The sequence below is a fragment of the Diabrotica virgifera genome, chromosome 2 (assembly GCF_917563875.1).
Source record: "Diabrotica virgifera virgifera chromosome 2, PGI_DIABVI_V3a".
NCBI lineage: Eukaryota > Metazoa > Arthropoda > Insecta > Coleoptera > Chrysomelidae > Diabrotica > Diabrotica virgifera.
In genome coordinates this window covers 34836022-34859037 of record NC_065444.1, presented here as the reverse complement: position 1 = coordinate 34859037, position 23016 = coordinate 34836022, and the positions used below count along the sequence as shown (strand labels likewise).

The window sequence follows — 23016 nt, the reverse complement described above, 5'->3', positions numbered from 1 at the left end:
TATTTATTTTAGCCATTCTCTAAAACAAATATTATTTTCCTTTACTACCGTAAACGTTGCGCCAAATGTCTCAAAAAGGTAAAAGTTTTATCGTCTCAAATGTGTTGTATAAAAGTGTAATCAATAAAACGTATCCTATTTGTAAGATGTAAAGATGGGAATAAATCCATATTTTTGTAATTCTACACCTATATCTGGAGAGAGCTCATTATTTTTAAAGCAAGCGGGTTCAAGGGTTTCCTTTACGACGTCGGCATCATTTGCAGACACTTAAAACACGTTAAAATTTTCTTTTATGTGCTCTTACTATGAGAAACGACTAAATAGAGGCGAAAGAAAATGTACTATGTTTAAAGATTTAAAACAGAATCGCAATAAAATATATCTTATGGACTGACAGTAACCGTTTTATGGCGGTCATATTCAGTGCTATAATGAAGCATGAGGAGTACAACGAAAAAGAAGGAGATTCTCCGTTTAAGTATTATGTTTATGGGATTGGGCCACAATAATTTACAGCACGACCAGATTCACTTTGTATTTGAGATTTGGATGCGCACGTGCAGGTATTTTAGTTGGCGAGACATTACCAAAATAAAATTTAAAAATTTTTACTGTTGACACTGTTGCGCACTGTTGTTGAGATTCGATTTTTCCATATTTTCCAAATTTTATTTTGGTACCGTGCAGGTATTTTAGTTGGCGAGACATTACCAAAATATAATTTAAAAAAATTTGGAAAAACCGAACGTCAACACTAGTTCGCATCCAAATCTCAAATACAAAGTGAAACTGGTTGTGCTGTATTAGTGTAATGAAAATTATACACTGCGCGCCAGAGAAAACGGGCACCCCAAAAAATGGGTCATTTTTGACATCTCGTATCTCTTAAACCCATTGTCCGATTTTAGTAATTTTTGAAGATATTCTTCTTTAGCGGCGAATCGATTGAGGGTAAAATTTGATTGATCCACGCGCATGCGCACACCGACAGTATGGTATTAGGTGTTATACGGGCTCTGATTGGGTGTTGAAATTTTGAAATGATCTGTCAACAATTGTTCAACATGGAGGTTATCAGTAAACAAAAATATTGTACAATATTAGTTTTTATTGATCTGTGGACAGAAATAAAATCAAATTTATAATTATAGTGACTTTTTAAATAGTTTTTAAAAGCCGCAGGTACGTAATTCTAAATGTTTCAGTTGGAAATACCTAATAGTTTCAATACCTACCTATTTGGAAAATGTAAACAAAATAATGTAGTTACCTATTAGTAGGCAATGCTTTAATTTACATAATCTGATTACGAACAAACTTTCTACAAATCTTCATCTCACATATCGTTTTCTTACTCTATATTTTGTTGTATTTTATTTCGACAAAAATCAAACTAATAATTTTATTAAATTCATATAAATTTATGGTGTAAACGTTTAGTTTGTGTATATTCCCACATGACGTATACGAGAGTTTGGTGCAGTTTGAAATGGCGTCAACTTTCGTACGGCGCGGTAGACTTGAAGTGGGTTCAAGCCCCAAGCAAGTTATTATTTTTTTATTTTTTTTTATAGATTTTATGATTGTAAGTATATTATTATATAATTTTTGAAAATATTCTTCTTTTTTGAAAGTGGTAGATAAGAAAGTTAGTTTGATTTTTAAATAAAATAAGTACAAATAACCTTTTAAGTATATTTACTTAATTTAAATTACCTATTATGTAATAGAAGAATATCTTACGTACGTACAAAGTACACACACATTCTTTTTATTATATTAGTATATAGTACGAAGGGAACCATTCTCGCTGGAACTTTACCGCACTGAGCGTGAATTATAAATTGTAAAATTCCCTCATCTTCCTTAGTCTCAGCATCTGTTATGGCTTGCAAATTGTAGAAGCCTCGAAGGTGTTATCAGAGACGGTTCCCATTTTTTTCAATCTTGTAGGGTGTAGAGCAACATTTTTAATGTTGTTTTGTATGCTATTAGATTGAAAACTTAGTCTTTTTTATATTATCATTTCACCCTTAACAATCTCGAAAATCAGTCGGTTCTCTCTGCCGCACAAGTTACTTATATCTTTGGAAAAAATTGAACGTGGTAGGTAATTATGCTTTAACCTATTCTAGGCTATTGATTATATTCAAAATAAGATAGTTAAAAGGAACTACAACGTTAACGGGGTTTTATTATTTCATATGGTCAATGGACATCTATATATGAAAAAACCTCGGAGTGCTACCATTTAAAGGGGTGCGTTTTTGAGAAATGGGTGAATCAGTCCCTGGGCACAGGTTACATTAGGGTGAGTTCTATGCACTTTTGGTACAAACATACCTACATAAAAATTGTTCCTGGTTAAATTTCCTATCTAAATATGACTTCTTAAAGTCAATTATACTTTTTTTTACAAAAATATATTCAAAAGAAAAAGCACAAAGAAACCCAAAAGAAAGAAATTTTGTTTTTTGTCCCATAACTTTTTTCCACGAGTATATAGGTATAGATATTGCTTTACAGGAAAAAACCTACATATTCATTCTTTAAAATGTTGTTTAGTAGAGGTAATTAGGATTTATAGTTTTCGAAATATGATTTTTCAAAGTTCGCCACTCACAGCAATTTTGGGCAATTTTCCTTGTTATTTTGCAAATATTGTTCTGTAACTTTTTTCTACATAACTTTAGGTATATGCAATGGTACACGTAGTAGAAATAGAAATCAATTACCTTTAAAATGGTCTTCTGTATAACGTTGTACGACTTTCTTTTAAAGAGATTATGGTTTTTCAAGATTTTATATTTTTAACGATTTTTTATAATATAATATAAAAATAAAATAATATTATTATATAATATATTATATATTATATAATACATTATATAGTACCTAATATAAAAAATATCATTTTTTACGATTATTTGTGAAATTTCTCATTCTAACTTTTTTTCTTCTAGATTTAGATATACAGGGTGTAACGAAAATACAGGTCATAAATTTAATCACATATTCTGGGACCAAAAATAGTTTGATTGAACCTAACTTACCTTAGTACAAATGTGCATATAAAAAAAGTTACAACCCTTTGAAGTTACAAAATGAAAATCGATTTTTTTCAATATATCGAAAACTATTAAAGATTTTTTATTGAAAATAGACATATGGCATTCTTATGACAGTAGCATCTTAAGAAAAAATTATAGTGAAATTTGGACACCCTATAAAAATTTTATGGGGTTTAGTTCCTTTAAACCCCCCCAAACTTTTGTGTACGTTCCAATTAAATTATTATTGTAGTACCATTACTTAAACACAATATTTCTAAAACTTTTTTGGCTCTTAGTACTTTTTCGAAAAGTCAGTTTTTATCGAGATATTTTGAATATTTGTCAAATACACGACATATTTGTATATGGTTAAGTACGATTATGGAGCCTTGGTAATAATATGAAAATTTATGTATGATTTACATTTTTAGGTATATTTTGAACCGTAGTAAAAAAGAAGCCATATCTCGATAAAAGGTGCCTTCTCGAAAAAATACAAAGAGGCAAAAAAGTTTTAAAATCATTTTGTTTAACTAATGTTATCGCAGTGATAGTTTAATTGGAGCGTACACAAACATTTGGGGGGTTTAAAGGAACAAAACCCCCATAAAATTTTTATGTAAACATATTAAAAAAGAAGCCGCAACTAGATAAAAACTGCCTTATCGAAAAAATACTGAGAGCCAAAAAAGTTTTAAAAATATTGAATTTAACTAATGGTATCACAATAATAATTTAATTGGTACGTACAGAAAAGTTTGGGGGGGTTTAAGGGAACAAAACCCCCATAAAATTTTTATGGGCAACACAAATTTCACTATAATTTTTCTTTAAGATGCACCTGTCACAAGAATGCCACATATCCATTTTCAATAAGAAATCTCTAATAGTTTCCGATATATTCGAAAAAATCGATTTTCATTTTGTAAATTCAAACGGCTATAACTTTTTTTCTGTGCATATTTGTACTAAGGTAAGTTAGGTTCATTCGAACTATTTTTGGTCCCAGAATATGTGATTTAATTTATGACCAGTATTTTTGTTACACCCTGTATATTATATTATAGAATAAAAAAAGCTTATTTTTTTTAAACAAAGTAAGTTATCAATCGAAGTAGCACAGAAAACGACAATAAATAACGTTCCCATACCACCAGATTGACAACAGGTGGAATACTTTCTTTGGTTACACATTCTTATTTTTTTACTTTAATGGTGTATTTCAAAAAATTCAAATATACAAAAAACTACAGATATTATTTTTCAAAATGTAATAAGTAGGTACTTGCAACGATTTTGATTTTAGGATTATTTTTTAAATTTCTCATTATAACTTTTTTTCCTTGTACATGAATATACTACAGTAGGAAAAATGAAAGAATACCCATGAACGAACATATAAAACACGCTGTATTTTCCTGTCACCGTGTCACACAAAAAATTGGCCAGCGCAAGTACATGTAATAATTATTGTTACATGTACTTGCACTGGACAATTTTCTTTGTGACACGGTGACAGGAAAATACAGCGTGTTTTATATGTTCTTTCATGGGTATTCTTTCATTTTTCCGACTGTATATATTGCTCAATAAAGAGGGCTTACTTTCTGTTCTTTAAAATGGTGTATCATCTATATTTAAATAATGGAAACCGAGTGAATCTTTGATATTTTTTTACCTGTATTATTTAAAATTATTTCTTTTACCAAAATTACTTAAACATTAGTCTTAGAAAACATCACTTTAGTTAAAATTATTTAAACGTTGACATTTAAAAAAATTTCAAAATCAAAGTCCATCTCTTCGTTAGCATTAGCTTCAATATCTTCCTCTGACAAATCAGTTATCTTAGAGTTTCCACAATTAGTACCCATGCACATGCACCTTTGCAGAATATTGAAGAACTAATTCCTATCTTCCTACAATCGCAGTTTTTTGTACATTCTTTTGTACATTTACATGCTATTTTTTCAAGCAAAGCTTGTGGTGCAGAAGCTTTGACAGTAAATATTGGAATTAATCCATATTTTGAAGTTTGCCCGGCCGAGTCAAGTGGATCCAAAGTATTACCTATAAAAAATAAGATTCAATCGTAACAGAGAATCACATAAAAAATTATAATGAGAAATTTAAAAAATAATCCTAAAATCAAAAATCGTCACAAGTACTTACATTTTATTACATTTTGAAAAAGCATATCTTATTCAAAAATAATCCTAGAATTTTTTATAATACACCATTTTAAAGTAAACAGAATAAGATTTCTTTTTTATTATATACTATATACCTACCTAAATGTAGAAGAAAAAAAGTTATAATGGGAAATTTAAAAAATAATCGTAAAAAATATAAAATCTTGAAAAAGATAACATCTTTAAAAGAAGTCGTACAACATTATACAGTAGAATATTTTAAAGGTAATTGATTTCTATTCCTCTTACATGTACCATTGCATATGCCTAAAGTTGCGTATAAAAAAGTTACAGAACATTATTTGCGAAATAACAAGGAAAATTGCCCAAAATTGCTGTGAGTGGCGAATTTTGAAAAATCATATTTTGAAAACTGTAAATCCGAATGACCTCTACTAAACATCATTTTAAAGAGAAAATATGTAAGCTTTTTTTTGTGAAGCAATGCCTATACCTATATCCCCGTAGACAAAAGTTATGGGACAAAAAACAAAATTTCTTTCTTTTGGGTTTCTTTGTGCTCTTTCTTTTGAATGTATTTTTGTAAAAAAAAATATCTTTGACTTTTAAAAAGCTTTATTTAGATAGGAAATTTAACTAGAAACAATTTTTATGTAGACGTGTTTGTACCAAAAGTGCATAGAACTTACCCTAATGTAACCTGTGCCTAGGGACTAATTCACCATTTCTCAAAAACGCACCCCTTTAAATGGTAGCACTTTGCGGTTTTTCATATATAGAGATTCATTGACCATAAGAAATAAAAAAACTCCGTTAGCGTTGTAGTTCCTTTCTATAGTACATAATCAATAGCCTATTCCTAGCAGATGAATAAAAACTCAAACAATTATCACTTAAATCCAGTCCCCCCATATTCTTGTTATAATTCATAATAATTTTCTGCCTTTTATCATATTACTAATATAATTTAATTTACTCGTTTTTTAAATTTTTTATGAGTATTAACTCTTAGTATTACTAAATACCCTTCTCACAAACGTCACTATATCCTGACCTAACCAGTTTCTAACTCGATAATGGAGCATGGATAAATGTGTCTATTTCAATGGAAATTATACCGTAGGTAAAATACAATGTAATTTGCGAGAACAATATTTTACGTTTCTTAGCTTATTTCATCTTTTATATCTAAAGCTGGCCACTCAAGGTATTGAGGCGTCGTTCACCTGTGTTGAATTCGACTAATTGGCAAAAGTGTGTGACCGTGCACCCAACGAAATCGTACAACTTGACTGCAGACGGAGTGGCCTGTCTGCTGTAGTACTGCAGAAATTGAAATCATCGACGATCTTGTCGAACAACACCGCAGTACCGTGACTGGCCGGCTTAAGTTGTTGGGCCGTTGAGTGCGTACGATTAGTTTGAAGGTAATATTATTAAATTAAACTCAAAATTTCCAGTCACAACTTAATTTTTTTAAAGCTGATAAAGGTAACTGTTTGGTCATTCTAGACCGAGATTCTTACAACAATAAAGTCTCATCTTTTCTAGATGAAAATCACTTCACTCTTATACCAACTGATTTTTTAATATTTTTTTGCTTCTCGAATGGCTTCGGAAATATCATCATCAAATTCTGACATAACTAATTCTATTTCATTGCAGTGTTCAAAGTAAAAAAAACTGCTTCGAGTCAGGTTCCCCACCTTGTAATTACTGGTTTAGGTGGCAAAGGGACACCGGGAAGTCTTTCTTTATATATTTGCACCCTCAACGGAGCCTTTACAAAAACTTTTTTCATAAAATTTATAAAATTATTTACCAACGGAAACAGATTTCTTATTTCTTCAGCAATTCTATTTACCCCGTGGGCTACACAAGTGCAACTAATTAAATTAGGATAAAAAATCTTTAAATTAACAGCAGCTTTTAACATATATGCCGCAGTATCTGAAAGCATTAAAACTATTTTATTCATCGGTATAGCGTTGGGTAAAAAGAGGTTTGTTAAACTATCTTGTATAAATCGACTTATTGTTAAATTGTTTGTTTTTTCCAATTCTTTAACGGCAACTAAATAAGGTTTTCTCGCAAAGTTTTCGTTCAAAATTCCAATCATTAAATTAACTATATACCTGCCGCATACATCTGTAGTTTCATCCACGATATTATACAAAAAATTGCCCTCTAACTACCGCTTAATTTTTGAAATACATTCCACATAACATTTTTCCACAGTATGTTTCCTCAATGTACTCTCGTCCGGTAAGGATTTATTAAGATATTTTTCGAAAAAGCATTTAAAACTAGGGTTATTAACTTTATATACAGGAATGTTGGATGCAATCATCATCTGGCATAAATCAAATTTAAATGCGTCTTCCTCCTTTTTTTTGAACTGCTTAAACTATCCCGCAGAGATATTTGGGCTAACTTAGAGAAATTTAATTTTTCCAAATTACGTTTATGAAGTGGGGTTCCACAATGCTGGTCAATAAAGTACCTTTCTCTACTTTAAATCTGAGAATTAAAAAAAAATAATTAGAATTCTAAAACCGCTTTAGAATTTAGTTATATTGTGGGACGAGAAAAAAAGAAAAAAAAAATAAAACTTACCGATTTGCCGCATGGTTTACAAAATGCTCCATCTCCTTCCAGAGAAAGTTCCGAATAAGGTGCGATCCATAGCCTTAATTTAGATGTCATCTTTTCACACAAATGTCTAAAATGTTTTAAAACGTGTTCTTTGCTTTTCGGTATACGCAACAAAACTAAACTAGGATATAGCAATTTGTGTCTAAATTCTGATACAGTAACCGACTGTACAACTGATAATAAACTAATAAAGCTTAGGGATTTCCAAATAGTTAACCCTCAAATCTCGATCAGGTACATTTTCCTAGAAATCTGTTATATAAACAAACCATTGATATTTTATTACTGACCCAAAATTTTATTTTAGAATGGTTTAGTAATAGAATAATATCATGGATAGTACCATGAAATTTAAAAAAAGGCACAAATAGGCGGAATTTACGAAAAAAGGCAAAAAGTGCAAAAAACAATTATAATAGGCAAAATAGGCAAAATGCCTTTTTTATAATCCGAGCTTTATCATAAGTAAGTTGAAAGATAACATAAAAAAACACTCTGAATTTTTATCTAATCATGAGGCTCCTTACATTAAACTCCCTGGTAATCCTCTCATTCCAAGGCTATACGGTTTACCTAAGATACATAAAGTTGGAATTTCTATACGTCCAGTCGTCAGTTTCATCAATACTCCAGTTTCTATTTTATCTAAATTCATACTTGATACCTTAAAAAATCTAATCAACTTCACCCCCCCCCCATTTTACTGTATTAAATTCATACCAATTAGTTGATAAACTTCAACTCATTAATCTCAATCCTGACATAACTATGCTTTCTTTTGATGTCAGCAACTTATTTACTTCAGTACCCAAACTTGAAAATTTAAGTCTGGTAAAATCACTCTTAGTCAACAAGTCTATTCAGTCCAACGTCATTTCACTGATACTAGATATTCTTGAATTATATCTATCTCAAGATTTCTTTCAATTTAATAACAAATTCTATAAACAACCCGATGGTTTAGCAATGGGCAGCTGCTTGTCCTCATTCCTAGCTGATGTCATTTAAAGTCCAATCACATCATGAAAAATCCAGAAATTTTACATTGGTTTCGTTACGTAGATGATTGTTTGGTCTTCATTGCTGGTAATCAAGACTCAGCTCAACATCTTCTTCTTAAAATTAACCAAATCCACCCAAATATCAAATTTACCATGCAACTAGAATCTTTTCAGGCCATTAATTTTCTTGATTTATCTATTACCAGACTTAACGACCAATTCAACTTCGGTATCTTTCGTAAACCCACCCAAACTGACCACGTAATTCATTTTTCTTCTAATCATCCTCTATCGCACAAATTAGCAGCTTTTAGAAGTTTCATACAGAGATTTTTTCTATACCTATGTCAACAGACTCACGCAATAAAAAACTTAACATCATAAAACAAATAGCTATCGACAATGGTTACGATCCCTTTATAATAGACAAACTCCTCCGTAAAAGAGAATCTAGATTGCTACAAAATTCTGCTTTCCTTCAGTCTTCTTCCTCTTCCCCTATTTATAGGTCACAACCACATCACAATGCCACTCTATCTGAAAAGATTAAACGTATTGTATCTAATTATTCTGAAAACATACATATATTTCTTTCAAAGTTGGAAATACCCTTGGCCACTTTTTGGCAAATACTAAAGATACAATAGACTATATGAACCGTAGTGCAGTTTACAGACTGACTTGTTCTGATTGTGATGCCTCTTACATCGGCAGGACTTACAGATCATTATCAACCAGATCTGCTGAACATTCTAAGAGAGACAATACATCAGTCTTTTTCCATCACTTCAAAGTTAATAATCACCATCTTAGCATCCCTGAAGGTGTTAAATTAATCCACAACATCTAAGACAAGAACACTCTACGGTTGGATTTGTACGAGGACCTTGAGATTTCTAGAGACATGAGGACTAGTCCTAATTGTGTTAATCGTCAAACTACTCTAAATCGACCTTTTACTCCTATCCATCGACAACTATTCCCTTAACCCAACTTTGGTTTATCTTATTATTCCCCCATATTCATTTTCCGTTACTTCTATTCATTACCTTGTTTCCTCTGTTCCTCCACCCCACTAGTTTTGAACATTCTTCTATTTCCTTACTAATCACCCATTAACACACATCTCAACTTACACCGTCTCTTTTCCTTCACTCTTTCTTCCTTCACTATCCCATCCCTAACACAGTTTCGATTCTTCTTTTCTTCTCCCTTTTATTTTCTTCTTGTTTTTTCTTCTTTCTTTTCTTCTTCTTCTTTTTCTTTCTTTCCTTTCCTTCCAGCCAAGATAGAAGCATATTTTGCTCGTCATAAGTAATATGGAAAACTATACAAATATATGTTGAATTAGTTGTGTACATGACTTTCCCCAACGGGCGGAAACCAGAGTGAGGGACGAGGGTAGTTATAAGGGGTCAAAGTTGCGGTATTTATTTTTTTTGTGACGCTCATGATCGACTTAGTTCAACAAAATTTGGGAATAAGTAGATCATGACGTAACTAAATAAAATCTCCAGGGGCGGGCAAGGGTAAATACGCAAAATTTTTGTGTTATGCTCGTCATCGAAAATATGTCTGCAACTTGCACAAATGATTCATTTAAATATGTAGAACCAAAATCCAAAAGGACGGACAGCTAAATGGGGTAATTTTTCTTAAAAGTTGTATGATCTACTTATTCCCAAATTTTGGTGTACTATCTCGATAAAGGACGTCACAACAAACCCCTTATAATTTTTATATTCACCTCTGCCCCCACCTATTTGTCCCCCACGCAGCGTTCCGCCCCTAGAAATTTACCTTTGTTATGCCATTATCTACCCCTGGAGATTTTACTTAGTTACGTCATGACCTACTTATTCCCAAATTTTGGTGCACTAAGTCGATCATGAGCGTCACAAAAAAAAATAAATACCGCAACTTTGACCCCTTATAACTACCCTCGTCCCCCATTCTGGTATCCGCCCGTTGGACAAAGTCATGTACACAACTAATTCAACATATCCTCGTATAGTTTTTCCATATTACTTATCACGAGGAAAATCTGCTTCTATCTCTACGACTATAAATATGTATTACTATTTACTATGGTTTATTTTTTAACCAAGAAGAGTAAACTAAAAAGACAGATTCAGACCCAAGAAAAGTCACCAAATACATTTTTTTTCGTTCATCATGTCGGCCCTCAAGTTTAATCCATACATATTATATTTATTAGTCTAAAACTAACTGCTTTTTATAAAAGTAGACTAAAAATCTAAAAATTAAAGGAATAACATAGAAAACACAAATAATCGCTGACAAAACTTAATTAACCTATGAAATGCCAAAATGTCAAAATTTGATTAATGTTATTAGTGTCAAAATTTTTATAACAGTGGACTAAATTTGCCTGCGGTTGGACCAATTACAAACAAGCATTACAGGGCCGTAAATTTGAATCACTCCTCTTGGTTTAAAAACAACCCATAGCTCAGTGGAGTAATGTATTGTATAGTGGCTGTGTTGAGTAATGTCTTGTTACTTTATTGTCTTTGCGAAGAGACGCTTGTTGAAACCCAACGTCTGCGGTCCCTTAGCCAAGCCGCACACCAAAGAAACATGAAACGAAAAACATGAAACATGAAACGAAAAACATGTTTCATGAAACTAAAACACTGCTAAACAAATCTCAAAGTCCGCCTACCAATGAAACGAGTGTGATTCATGCTCATGACACATTTTTATTTTCGGAGAGTTTCATAAATGGCCGGAAGTATATTTGTTTAGCAGTGGTTTATTTCCATGAAACGTAATTTACGTTTCATGTTTCTTTGATGTGCGGCCTGCCTTAGGTTACTACTCTATTTGTTGTCATTTGTTGTGCTTATATTTATGATCATTCATACTAAAAATTGTGTCGTAAAAATGAAATAAATATATACAACTTTTTACTACAAATACAGACTTTCCTGTTTTAATATCTTAAGTTGTAGATATTTCATATATAACTCAGACTAACTCCAATACGAGTATGATATAAGCAGTAAGTTCACTGTAATTGGACTTTTTAAACACATTCACACTTTAGTTATGTCGAAACAAGGATATTAAATATCCATTAGTACGAGAACTACGTACAAACGAGAACTAAAATAACATTTTCTTAGAACAACCGGACACGAAAAAATAGTTAATGAACTAGGAGTTTTAGAAACGCTTTCGCTCGTGAATTTAAGTCATTAAAAGCAAAAGTTGCAGAAAATTTTACGGCGCCAGTGCATAAACGACGACAATCAACATGCTATTATTAAATTAAAACCTTTTTAACCTTTAAGCAAGATTATCCAATCAGTTAAAAAAAGGTGTAAACGTTGGAGGGAAATATAAACAATTTTTAAATTGCACTTAATCGTTAAAAATAGCGATTAGACCAGGGCTGATCTGTTTTGAGGAGGATGTGAGAGGTGACATTCTAATATTTTGGCATTACAACTTTTCGTGAATCTTTGCCGTGTTTACTATTGCCTTCCTTCTTTGTCAATCCTGTGACACTATTTTTCATTGTCTCAATTTCATTTTCTCCAGATCTTCACTGACTGCATCCTTTCACCTTTTTCTAGGCCTCTTTATAGACCTTATCTGCTCTTTCCCAAAACACATTGTTTTGTCGATGCGATTGCCGTTGCTGCGTGTAACAATCGCTGTATATCTTAGTCTCCTTACCTTTAATATGTCTGACTAGATTTTCCTTTCTGAAAAGAGACTCTAACTCGTTATTGTGTCTGCTCCTCCATTCGTTTGTCACGCTGTCTCTGCAAGGGTCATATATCACTCGAAGGATCATACACTAGCAATTTCTTGTGCGATAACTCAAGCAGTAGTAAGAATTGACTTATCCTACCTCTCAAATAGGTCAGAAATATTAATAAAAAAATGATGTGTGTGTACTTTGTACGCACGTAAGAAGTTATACTTCTATTATATGATCTCTTAAAAATAAATATACTTTAAACAGTTTGTTTTAATTTTTTTTAAACACCAAACTAATTTTGTGCTTACCGCTTTCAAAAAAATAAAAAAAAGTATAGGATTGCTCCGGATTCGAACTCAAGACTTCTCGATCTCTGGCCGAATGCTATACCAAATACGCTACGAGGACTGTGTCTGTATCGGTTCGGACGTACCTAATGACAATCACGGTAACAAACAGACAAGATAATAAATATAAAATAAAATGATAAAAAAGATCAAGGCAGGTTTTGTTTACATTTGATTCAGAGTTGGACCACCATCTCCATATAGCTATTTCAGCATCCTTATGCCTCATCAGTGAAGCTCAGAAGTCTCAACTCTGTTTAAAATAAAATGTTTTAATAATACTCATCTTACTCCTGAGGAAGACAAATCCAAAAACACAAAAATTATAATAAATATATTTATTAAAAACACTAATATATTCTTTTCACACCGTTTCTTACACTGATATATTTATACATAACTTAAAAGATAGCCACTAAACGCCATACTGTCTGTGTGCGCATGCCCGCAGTAATATGAAATTATACTCTCAATCTCGCCTAAAGAAGTATAACTTCAAAAAATTAAAAATCTTCATCTTTAAGTTGAAAATTACTCCCGAAATTTTCACAATATAATTCTAATCAATCTTATCAAAGTACATAGCAGTATCAATATTTTCTTCTTTGAGATTAATAGTATCGCTTTGAGAATTTTTGCAAGTTTGCCCGTGGCAACTATACAGTATATCAGTACTTAATATATACGTAATGTAATCAGTACTTACTTCAAACCGTACTTATTGCAACCATATGACTTGAAACATTCTTAGAACTACTTTAAAGATTTTCACTTTTTCTACGATCCAGGATTAAAGCACCCTAATCCATTTACTCTACGTTTTACTTCTAGGTTGCCCCTTTAAAATATTTACTTCAATCTTCTTCTTCTTGTTTTTGAAGTTATACTTTTTTAGGCGCGATTGATAGTAAAATTTTATAATACTACGAGCATGCGCACACAGACAAACAAAAATAATATAAACCGCGACTTCCCTTATAACTACCCTCGTCCCCCACTCTGGTTTCCGCCCGTTGGGAAAAGTCATGTACACAACTAATTCAACATATCCCCATATAGTTTTTCCATATTACTTATCACGAGCAAAATCCGCTACCAGTTCTTATACTATTTTATGTAATTAGGTTAGGTTAGAGTACTAAAGATTGCGAGACACGGTTTTCCAATAGGAAGAATTCATTAAGGAATAGACCACTTTTCCCAAAGAGATAATCAAAACCTGATCATTTCTATGCCAAATCGAATGATGAGTGTTGTTTAGAACAGTAGTGGCAAAACACATTATTGAAATGAGTGATACTTGCCTATTCTTGACTCTATATACCAATCATTGTTATAACTGTAATGGGTACTCGAAAATTCCAATATATTTATTATTTTCCCAAATTTTTCTTTGTTTTCAATTTTTTACTAATGATAATGCCGGGTTACGCGCTATAACTGACTCAATACACAATTTTAATTTGATATCGAAAAGAAAAAAAATAAAAAGATAAAAAATTCCTTAAGTTTTATGTGCAGGGTATATTAACCCGGCACCTGCCACGTGGGGTGCTACCAGCACCCCATAACACATTTTTATCAAATATTTGGTATTTCAAGTTTGGTAACGGAGCTGTGCGTCATAGTAGCTTTCTATAATATTATATAGCATAGATGTGTTAGTGTTTGAAGTGGTTATTTAGTGTCATTGTGAACTTACAGCTCTAAAATCGAATTGGGGTGTCATCATCTGGCACTTTAAGTTTTATTTTTTTTTTTTGTATTTTTGTATTTAACTTTACTTCATTTATTATGGCTTGGTACTTGCTAATTTGCTTATGACACCTTTTTCATTTTATTTTTTAACTTTTATAACATATTAGTGGCTAATAAGTCAATAAAACATGTTTTTTTATATTCTTGTGTTACTCAACACATTATTTTGTTTTTTAAACAAGTAGATCACAGAAAATTTTTAAGGGGTGCTGTGAGCATCCCACGTGGCAGTTGGCGCCTTGCAAAGCCACGTGGCAGGTTCCGGGTTAAGGATTAAAACAAATTACAATATTAATTATTAATATTGTTCTGGAGCTATTTCTTTGTGAAGCTATATTTTGTATTTTAGTGACGACGTCCGAGTTGAAAGTCGAAACGCCAATAAAATCATTTTTATGTTAAATTGTGGCTTATTTCCCATTAAGAATAATAAATTCATTATTAACTTGGATTTTATTCATAAAAATAAAGATCTAAGTACTACAACAGTGAGACAGATAAATCACACAAGTTATCTTGGCTTATCATTGCAGAGATCATCATAACACAATTTACATGTATAATCGTAAGTAAAGGGAACATTAGCTTCCGTTCTATAGAAATACGAACAAACATCTTCTCCTTCCATCTCTGTGTAGTAGCATCCTCTTTCGGTTATCGGATGACCCACTAAAAACAAAATTGATTAAATTTAAAAAACGATACAACAATACTTTACAACTTTCGTGGCATTTACCCTCGATTTTTCTCGGTTAAAAGTTATGCGACTAGTTTTTGTTTTTATTTAAACAATAAAATAAGATTTTAATACATTTCTTATTATTTTTTACCGCAACAGCCCCTAGGGGGGCCGTTGGTTTTTATTTTAGAAAAAGTTTTTTACCCATACATTATAAGATTTCACAAAATGCAAATATTTTGTGAAATCTTACAGTTTGTTATACAGTTTAGTGTTTCTGAGAAAGTTTATTATTTTACTATTAGAGCTTTTAAGTACACTGGACACTGGAAAGTCTAGTATTATCTGTTGCACTGAAATTGGTATTTGACAGTTGTAGAAAATTGGCTGAGCATCCTTGGAGATGATGTACCTACCCATGTGTAAATTGTGTATGATCTAGCCGTAATCTGTTGAGGACTATTGGGTTATGTATTTGAGCTGGGAATGGTATTAAAGCAGAAATAATATCTGGTTTGGTAATTTTGAATTTTGGTTCTGTTTGGCTTCATTTTTATTTTCACCTACCATTTCAAGGTAGGTTTTTATTATTGTTTTGCATGTACTGCGGAGATTTCCATGTTATTGACTGTTGTTGCTTTATCAGCAGCTTCATTGTCCACTGTTCCCACATGGGATGGTAACCATAGTAGTGTTACGTTTTTGCACCATGTTTGGGCATTTTATAGATGATCTTTTATTTGGGCTATACCGGCATGAGTAGGATATATCTGTTTGACACCATTTAAGGTACTCAGAGAATCTGATATAATAAAAAAATTGATATCATTGGTGGTACATTGGTTCAGTGCGTTGTCACTCCTTTGATATATAGGTGATAGAGGTACTGTCTTCAAAAATAGCTACAGTAGCCGCTTTTCTTTTGGTTCATCAATTGTTATATAAGGTTGTAGGTAAACACTCTCTTCTCTATTAATTGTTGATGCTTCTGGTCTCTTCTTAACTGATGGATTAACATAATTGATTCTTAAGAAGCTACATAATATGATGCGATGATCACATAAACTCCATAATATTCGTTTCAACTTAGAAAGAATTAAAATATACTTACACCAGGTAGCGGTAACAGTATAGCATACCACGTCTGAGGTTGTATTCTTGTTTGTGGGTATATCTGAGCAACTTTGTTTTGTAATTTTAGATAGATCTGGGTCATTGCAACGGGTTCCATCAATAAGTGAACAGTGATAACATTCTGTAGGTTCTTTTTTTGCAGCCGACAAAACTGAAATATAAATTATATTACATATTTTGATTGGGTTATCGAATACCAAGTAGCATGGAATCGATGGTAATATCCAAAAACACAACTTAATGTAAATTAGTAGTGGACGATCATATAATCGACCAGGTAATGGATTGTAGATACCTGGTTGTGATACAGGTATCTGTGGCAAGAAACAAAACAGCAGGCAACGAAAGCAGTAGGAATAGCTGATTTTGGATGGATATCATCTGGCGGAATAAATATATGAACACGAAAAGCAAAGTTCGCATTTATAAGACATGTGTTAGACCCGTACTGACATACGTAGCTGATACAAAGCTGAACAACAGAGATGAAAACCCTAATATCCATAAGAAGTATCACACTCAGAGATAGGATACGAAACGAACACATTGAGAGAGCTAGGCGTTTTAGACGTAGTGAGATGGATAAGAGCACGACGACGCTAATTGGAGAGACTACGTAGATAGAATGGACCATGTACCAGGTGTCCCAATAAGAATGGCTCTCGGCCATATCTCAGGAACCGTTTAGAGTACAGTTTTGAGAAAAAAATATTTATAACAAAAGTTGCCTCGGGAAAAGCCTGAAAATTATTTTTATAATAGTAGCTCCACCTCTAATTGAATATCAAAAATTAAAAAATCAAAATTTTACAAAATTTACCTAGTGAAAGGCACTGGAAATCCAATCATCGTATTCTTCATAAAATTCTGCGGATATTTTATTTCACAAGTTTAAGTCTACCATTGTAAATAAGAGGTGGGGTTGAGTGGGAACCTTCTTATGAAAAAATGGCTGTAAGACCGATTCTGCTTAATAAAATTTTGCATACTTGGTCTTGTTGAAAACAGCTATTTTTCGTCCATGTAAGAGTCTTATTTTAGAAATAGCCTAATAAGTAATGTGCCAGCTAGTAGGCGTTATTTAATTATTTTCAGAAATCTAGTTTTCTTTGGAAAACATTAAATACAAGTATGCATTTTTAATCCTGTATTACAAAATTCTACCAAATTAGCAACATAATACTGAAAACCGCATGTCGATATCTTTTTTCTATCTCGAGATATCTTAAGAAACGTGTAAATTTTAAACAACGGTTAATGTCACCGGTAAACGAAGTTAAGGAAAAGTAGTGTGCTATGGAAAAAACAAATAAACATTTTCGAGATGTAAACGTATAGAATTAAGTAAAACAACAATAAGACAAACAACACTATAAAATACAACAAAGAAATAAAAGCAACTACTTACTAAGTGACGACCTAAATGTCCAAATTGTTGCCCATCATTTTCGATGAAAGCATTTACTCTTTCAAGAGTAGATTAAAAAGAAATCTCAATTTCTGCTTTCGCAATGCTTTGAATTGGGTTTCGTATTCTCTAGATCCTGTCTTCTCGAGTTGTGGGCCTAGCGGCAAAAACAAGGTCTTTAATCCGTCCCCATAAATAAAAGTCTAAAACAGTTAAATCTGTTGCTATTCAATCTACTCTTGAAAGAGTAAATGCTTGCATCGAAAATGATGGGCAACAATTTGAACATTTAGGCAGTGACTAAGACTAAGTAAGTAGTTGCTTTTATTTCTTTGTTTTATTTGATAGGGTTGTTTGTCTTATTGTTGTTTTAATTAGTTAAATACGTTTACATCTGGAAAATGTTTATTTGTTTTTCCATAGCAGACTACTTTTCCTTAACCTTGTTTACCGGTGACAGTATTGACAGTAACTGTTATGTTCAAAATCTACACATTTCTTAAGGTATCTCGAGATAAAAAAAAACGTATCGACATGCGGTTTTCGGTATTATGTTGCTAATTTGGTCTTATTTTGTAATACAGGATTAAAAATGCATACTTGTATTTAATATTTTCCAAAGAAAACTAGATTTCTAAAAATAATTAAATAACGCCTCCTAGCTTGCATATTGCTTATTAGGCTATTTCGAAAATAGTACACTTTTATTGACGAAAAAGAGCTGTTTTCAACAAAACCAAGAATGCAAAATTCGATTTAGCAGAACCGGACTTACAGCCATTTTTTCATAATAAGGTTCCCACTCACCCCCGCCTCTTATTTACAAAGGTACACTTAAACTTGTGAAATCAAATATGCTCAGAATTTTATGAAGAATACGATGATTGGATTTCCAGTACCCTTTCATTAGGTAAGTTTTGTAAAATTTTGATTTTTTTAATTTTTGATATTCAATTACGCCTTCTAGCGGTGGACCTACAATTATGAAAATAATTTCCAGGCTTTTCCCGAGGCAACTTTTGTTATAAATATTTTTTTCTCAAAGCTGTACTATAAACGGTTCCTGATATATGGTCGAGAGCCATTCTTATTGGGACACCTGGTACGTATGGCTAAATGGGCACAGAAACTTAACACCAAGCGACCAATAGGAATACCCAAAAAACAAGAGCTGGAGCTCCGGATCGCAGCAGTCACTGTAAGAGAAGAAACAGGACAGTTCTATTAAAAAAACAAGAAGAAGAAAATTGGGGTAGAAATATTTTAAAGGGGCAACCTAAAAGTAAAACGTAGAGTAAATGGATTAGGGTGCTTTAATCCTGGATCGTAGAAAAAGTGCAAATCTTTAAAGTGGAGCGATGAGATAAAGACGAAATAAAACAACGATATGATCAAAGAGACGCTAGAATCCGGATGATTTCAGTCTGACTTATTTTAATAGGAAACGTCACGGGACGTAGATGGCACGGCTGTCTTGCCGGCCACGTTGAAGAATCGTGTGAAGTGAAAGATATTGGCTAGTTTATAGTACAACGGGACGGAACTACAACGGGGACGTGCGCTGTCCATGGCTAGTTTAGCACACGACCCGTCCTAAGATAAATCCGGCTTCAAGGTCTATCGTTTGCAATAAAATTAGAGTGAGACCAAACAATTTTTGCCAGATAGTCTGGGCAGATTATCGGAGAATAGGCCATTTTTGGGAAAAGTTATTTACCAGCAATTTTATTGCTGGAATCGAATCTTATGATTATATATATTAATAATATAGGTATGCAAAGTCCGCAGATAGTGTGCTACTTTTTTTATAAACAAAATGGCGCCCGAAAATCGTGTTTTTTTCAATTTTTGCTCTATAACTCCAAAGATTTTAACTTTACATCAAAAAAAGTCAAATAAAAAATTCACCGTAATTAAATTTTGCATAGAGACGTGTTTTTCCCGATTTATTTTGACGAGAATATTCCCCGGAAAATGCGGGTTTTCCAACAAAATCTTTAATTTTCAACTAAAATTTTAGATAAGTAATTGTTTATCAATAATTAAATTACTTGGTAATATAAAAGCTCTTGTCGTATAGATTATAATTACAGAAGCTGATGGAAATTGAATGAACAGTTTAGCAACAATTGAATTGGTAATTAGAAATTTACGGTCGCTATAATAACCACAATAATTACGAAATATAAGAAGAGCTATGATTCTTGTATAAGACGACACTGTACCTATCTACTGTACTTTACAGAATTGAAATTAAACTATTTAATCGGCCTCAGGAATATTTTAAAATTATAAACAATTTTTTGGCTTATAAACAAATAAAATATCTCGAGAAATATTATTTTAAATTAAATTATTAAATCGGTATTTGAAAAAAATTCGCAGGACGCTTCTTTTAAAAGAAAAACGTTTCATTGTGATGAGTGGTTCCTGAGATACAACCGGTCAAATGTTACCGGCATTTACGGCAAAGATATAAAAAATACTGTCATAATTTTCGAACCATCACCTTTTTATTTTTGTCCCCTTTCTCCACACCAATTTTCATATTTTTAGACTACTCATAACATATATTATTATAATAAAAACTATCGATAATACGAGTGAAAATTGCCAAAAATAGCAAAATTCTAATAAAAAATTAGGTTGGAGAAAATGTAATCTCAAAGTTCAAAATCGGTATACATTAAAAAAATACATTTGCTCGGCTTCCCATGGAGCAATTTTCTTCATTCTTTTTTTGTTCCCAAGTAACTCGACTAGAGCCATCTAACTAACAAATTACTAAATGTCAAAGTTGCTTTTGTTTTGTTATAATAAATTAATTTATCTATTATAACAAAAGTTTTAAATTTGTTTAAATAAAGATTGTTTAAATTATTATACAGCTTTCAAATGCGAGTATTTGTGTTTTTAACGTTAAAAGATACACTTGTAGTAAGTTTATTTAAAATAAGTCTACAACTCGAAAAAATATGTAGTCTTCTTTTAATATAAATAAATTAATCTATTATAACAAAACAAAAGCAACTTTGACATTTAATAATGCGTTAGTTCGATGGCTCTACTCGAGTTACTTGAGAACAAAAAAAGAATGAAGGAAATTGCTCCATGGGGAGCCGAGAAAATGCATTTTTTTAACGTATACCGATTTTGAACTTTGAGATGACTTTTTTTCCAACCTAATTTTTTATTGGAATTTTGCTATTTTTGGCAATTTTCACTCGTAATATCGATAGTTTTTATTATAATAATATATGTTATGAGTACTTTAAAGATATGAATATTGGTGTAGAGAAAGAGGACAAAAAGAAAAAGGTGACGGTTCGAAAATTATGATCCTATTATTTATATCTTTGCCGTAAACGCGGGTCAATTTTGACCGGTTGTATCGCAAAAACCAATCATTACAATTAAACGTTTTTTCTTTTAAAAGAAGCGCCCTCCCGCTTTTTTCCAATACCGTTTTCATGATTTAATTTACTTTAATATTTCCCGAGATATTCTATTTGATTATAAGCCAAAAAATTGTTTATAATTTTAAAATATTCCTGAGGCCGCTTAAATGATCCAATTTCAATTTCGTAAAGATGCATACAGTGTCTCTTTATACAAAAATCATAGTTATTCTTATGTATCATAATTGTTGTGGTTATTATAGTGACCGTAAATTTTTAATTAACAATTCAATTGTTTCTAAATTGTTCATTCAATTTCCATCGGCTTCTGAAATTATAATCTATACGAAAAGAGCTTTTACATTACCGAGTTATTTGATTACTGATAAACAAATACTTATCTAAAATTTTAGTTGAAAATTAAAAATTTTGTTGGAAAAACCCGCATTCTCCGGGAAAAATTTTCGTCGAAGTAAATCGGGAAAAACACGTCTCTATGCAGAATTTAATTACGGTGAATTTTTATTTGAGTGTTTTTGGTGTAAAGTTAAAATCTTTGGAGTTATAGAGCAAAAATTAAAAAAAAACGATTTTCGGGCGTCATGTTGTTTATAAAAAAAGTAGCACACTATCTGCGGACTTTGCATATCTATATTATTAATATACACAATCATAAGATTCGATTCCAGCAATAAAATTGCTGGTAAATAACTTTTCCTTGTATTTCGCTAATTAGCCCAAAGTAAGAGAAAACTGGACTTAAACAAAAGTGATAGAAAATAAACTGGAGGTATGGGAGCGTAAAATGTTATGAATAATTTAGTTACGAATAAGTTTTCTAACATCAGGAAGAATCAGAACCCATCTCACTTTACAATGGCCAGTTTGAGCTTGCCTAAACTTCGTCAAAACAATGGTTTTTGACTGATATAGATAATATATAAAAAGTTAACATATTTACTTGCCTGCAACAGCCCCAATGGTAAACAAAACAGTCACTATTTTAGCCATATTTGTAGACACACTGTAAGCCAAAATGAAAGATACAGAATTTATATAAAATAAGATAATGTGTTTATCAATATACGTAACTATGATAAAAAATTATCCATTTGATGCATTTTTAGATACGTATTATTAATATTATATAGTTACCCATTAAGCCGATAGTATTTTGACCTTGTAAAAAATTAATTTAAGATTATTATCTTCAACGAGTGAAAAGTAAGGTGATTTTTCTTATCAGATCAAGTTTGGTGGCTACAATAATAGAAAAATTTTTTCTGTCCCGTGCTGTTCAAGGTTGTACATAGCTGTGAAGTGTGATGATCAAAGTCAGTTTAAATTCACATAATACGTTTTCAAAACGAATTTGTTCGTTGATTCCTTTTTCAAATACCTGATATTCCCAAAATAATTGTATTCTTACATTAATCCGTTAAAAATTCCTCCTAAATTGAAAATGAAAGTAGAAAGTAAAAATGCCAAACAATTAGCCTATTATATATAAAAGCTATACGCCCCCGAGTAAGCTGAAGCTGTTTTCACTTGAAGATCCTTTTTGTGGGGGATCATCCCATTCTAGGTTTTACAGTTGCTGGTGTGACTTCGCTGGTGCCACTACCTTTCTCCATTCTTCCCTCTCTTTGATTTTCATTCCTATATTTCTAATTTCCATACTTCTTAAGTCTTCT

At 31.8% G+C, this 23016-nt stretch overlaps 1 protein-coding gene across 1 annotated transcript; it reads right to left on the bottom strand.

Moving 5' to 3' along the window:
• Window positions 1-15137: 15137 nt before the first annotated feature.
• Window positions 15138-22455, bottom strand: LOC114333093 (uncharacterized). The gene is made up of 3 exons (XM_028282925.2): window positions 22288-22455; window positions 16494-16667; window positions 15138-15372 (listed from the first exon to the last, which is right to left on the bottom strand). Exons 1-3 carry the CDS (start codon window positions 22331-22333, stop codon window positions 15215-15217), a joined length of 378 nt encoding a protein of 125 aa, XP_028138726.1. The 5' UTR covers window positions 22334-22455; the 3' UTR covers window positions 15138-15214.
• Window positions 22456-23016: the final 561 nt, after the last annotated feature.

What these genes read in the sequence shown, in the direction of transcription:
- LOC114333093 (XM_028282925.2), bottom strand. Translation starts at nt 22,333, where the DNA reads ATGGCTAAAATAGTGACTGTTTTGTTTACCATTGGGGCTGTTGCAG. An exon ending in TACCATTGGGGCTGTTGCAG is followed by an intron (nt 16,668 to 22,287) that starts GCAAGTAAATAT and finishes TTTATATTTCAG; the next exon opens with TTTTGTCGGCTGCAAAAAAA. An exon ending in TACTGTTACCGCTACCTGGT is followed by an intron (nt 15,373 to 16,493) that starts GTAAGTATATTT and finishes TTTTGTTTTTAG; the next exon opens with TGGGTCATCCGATAACCGAA.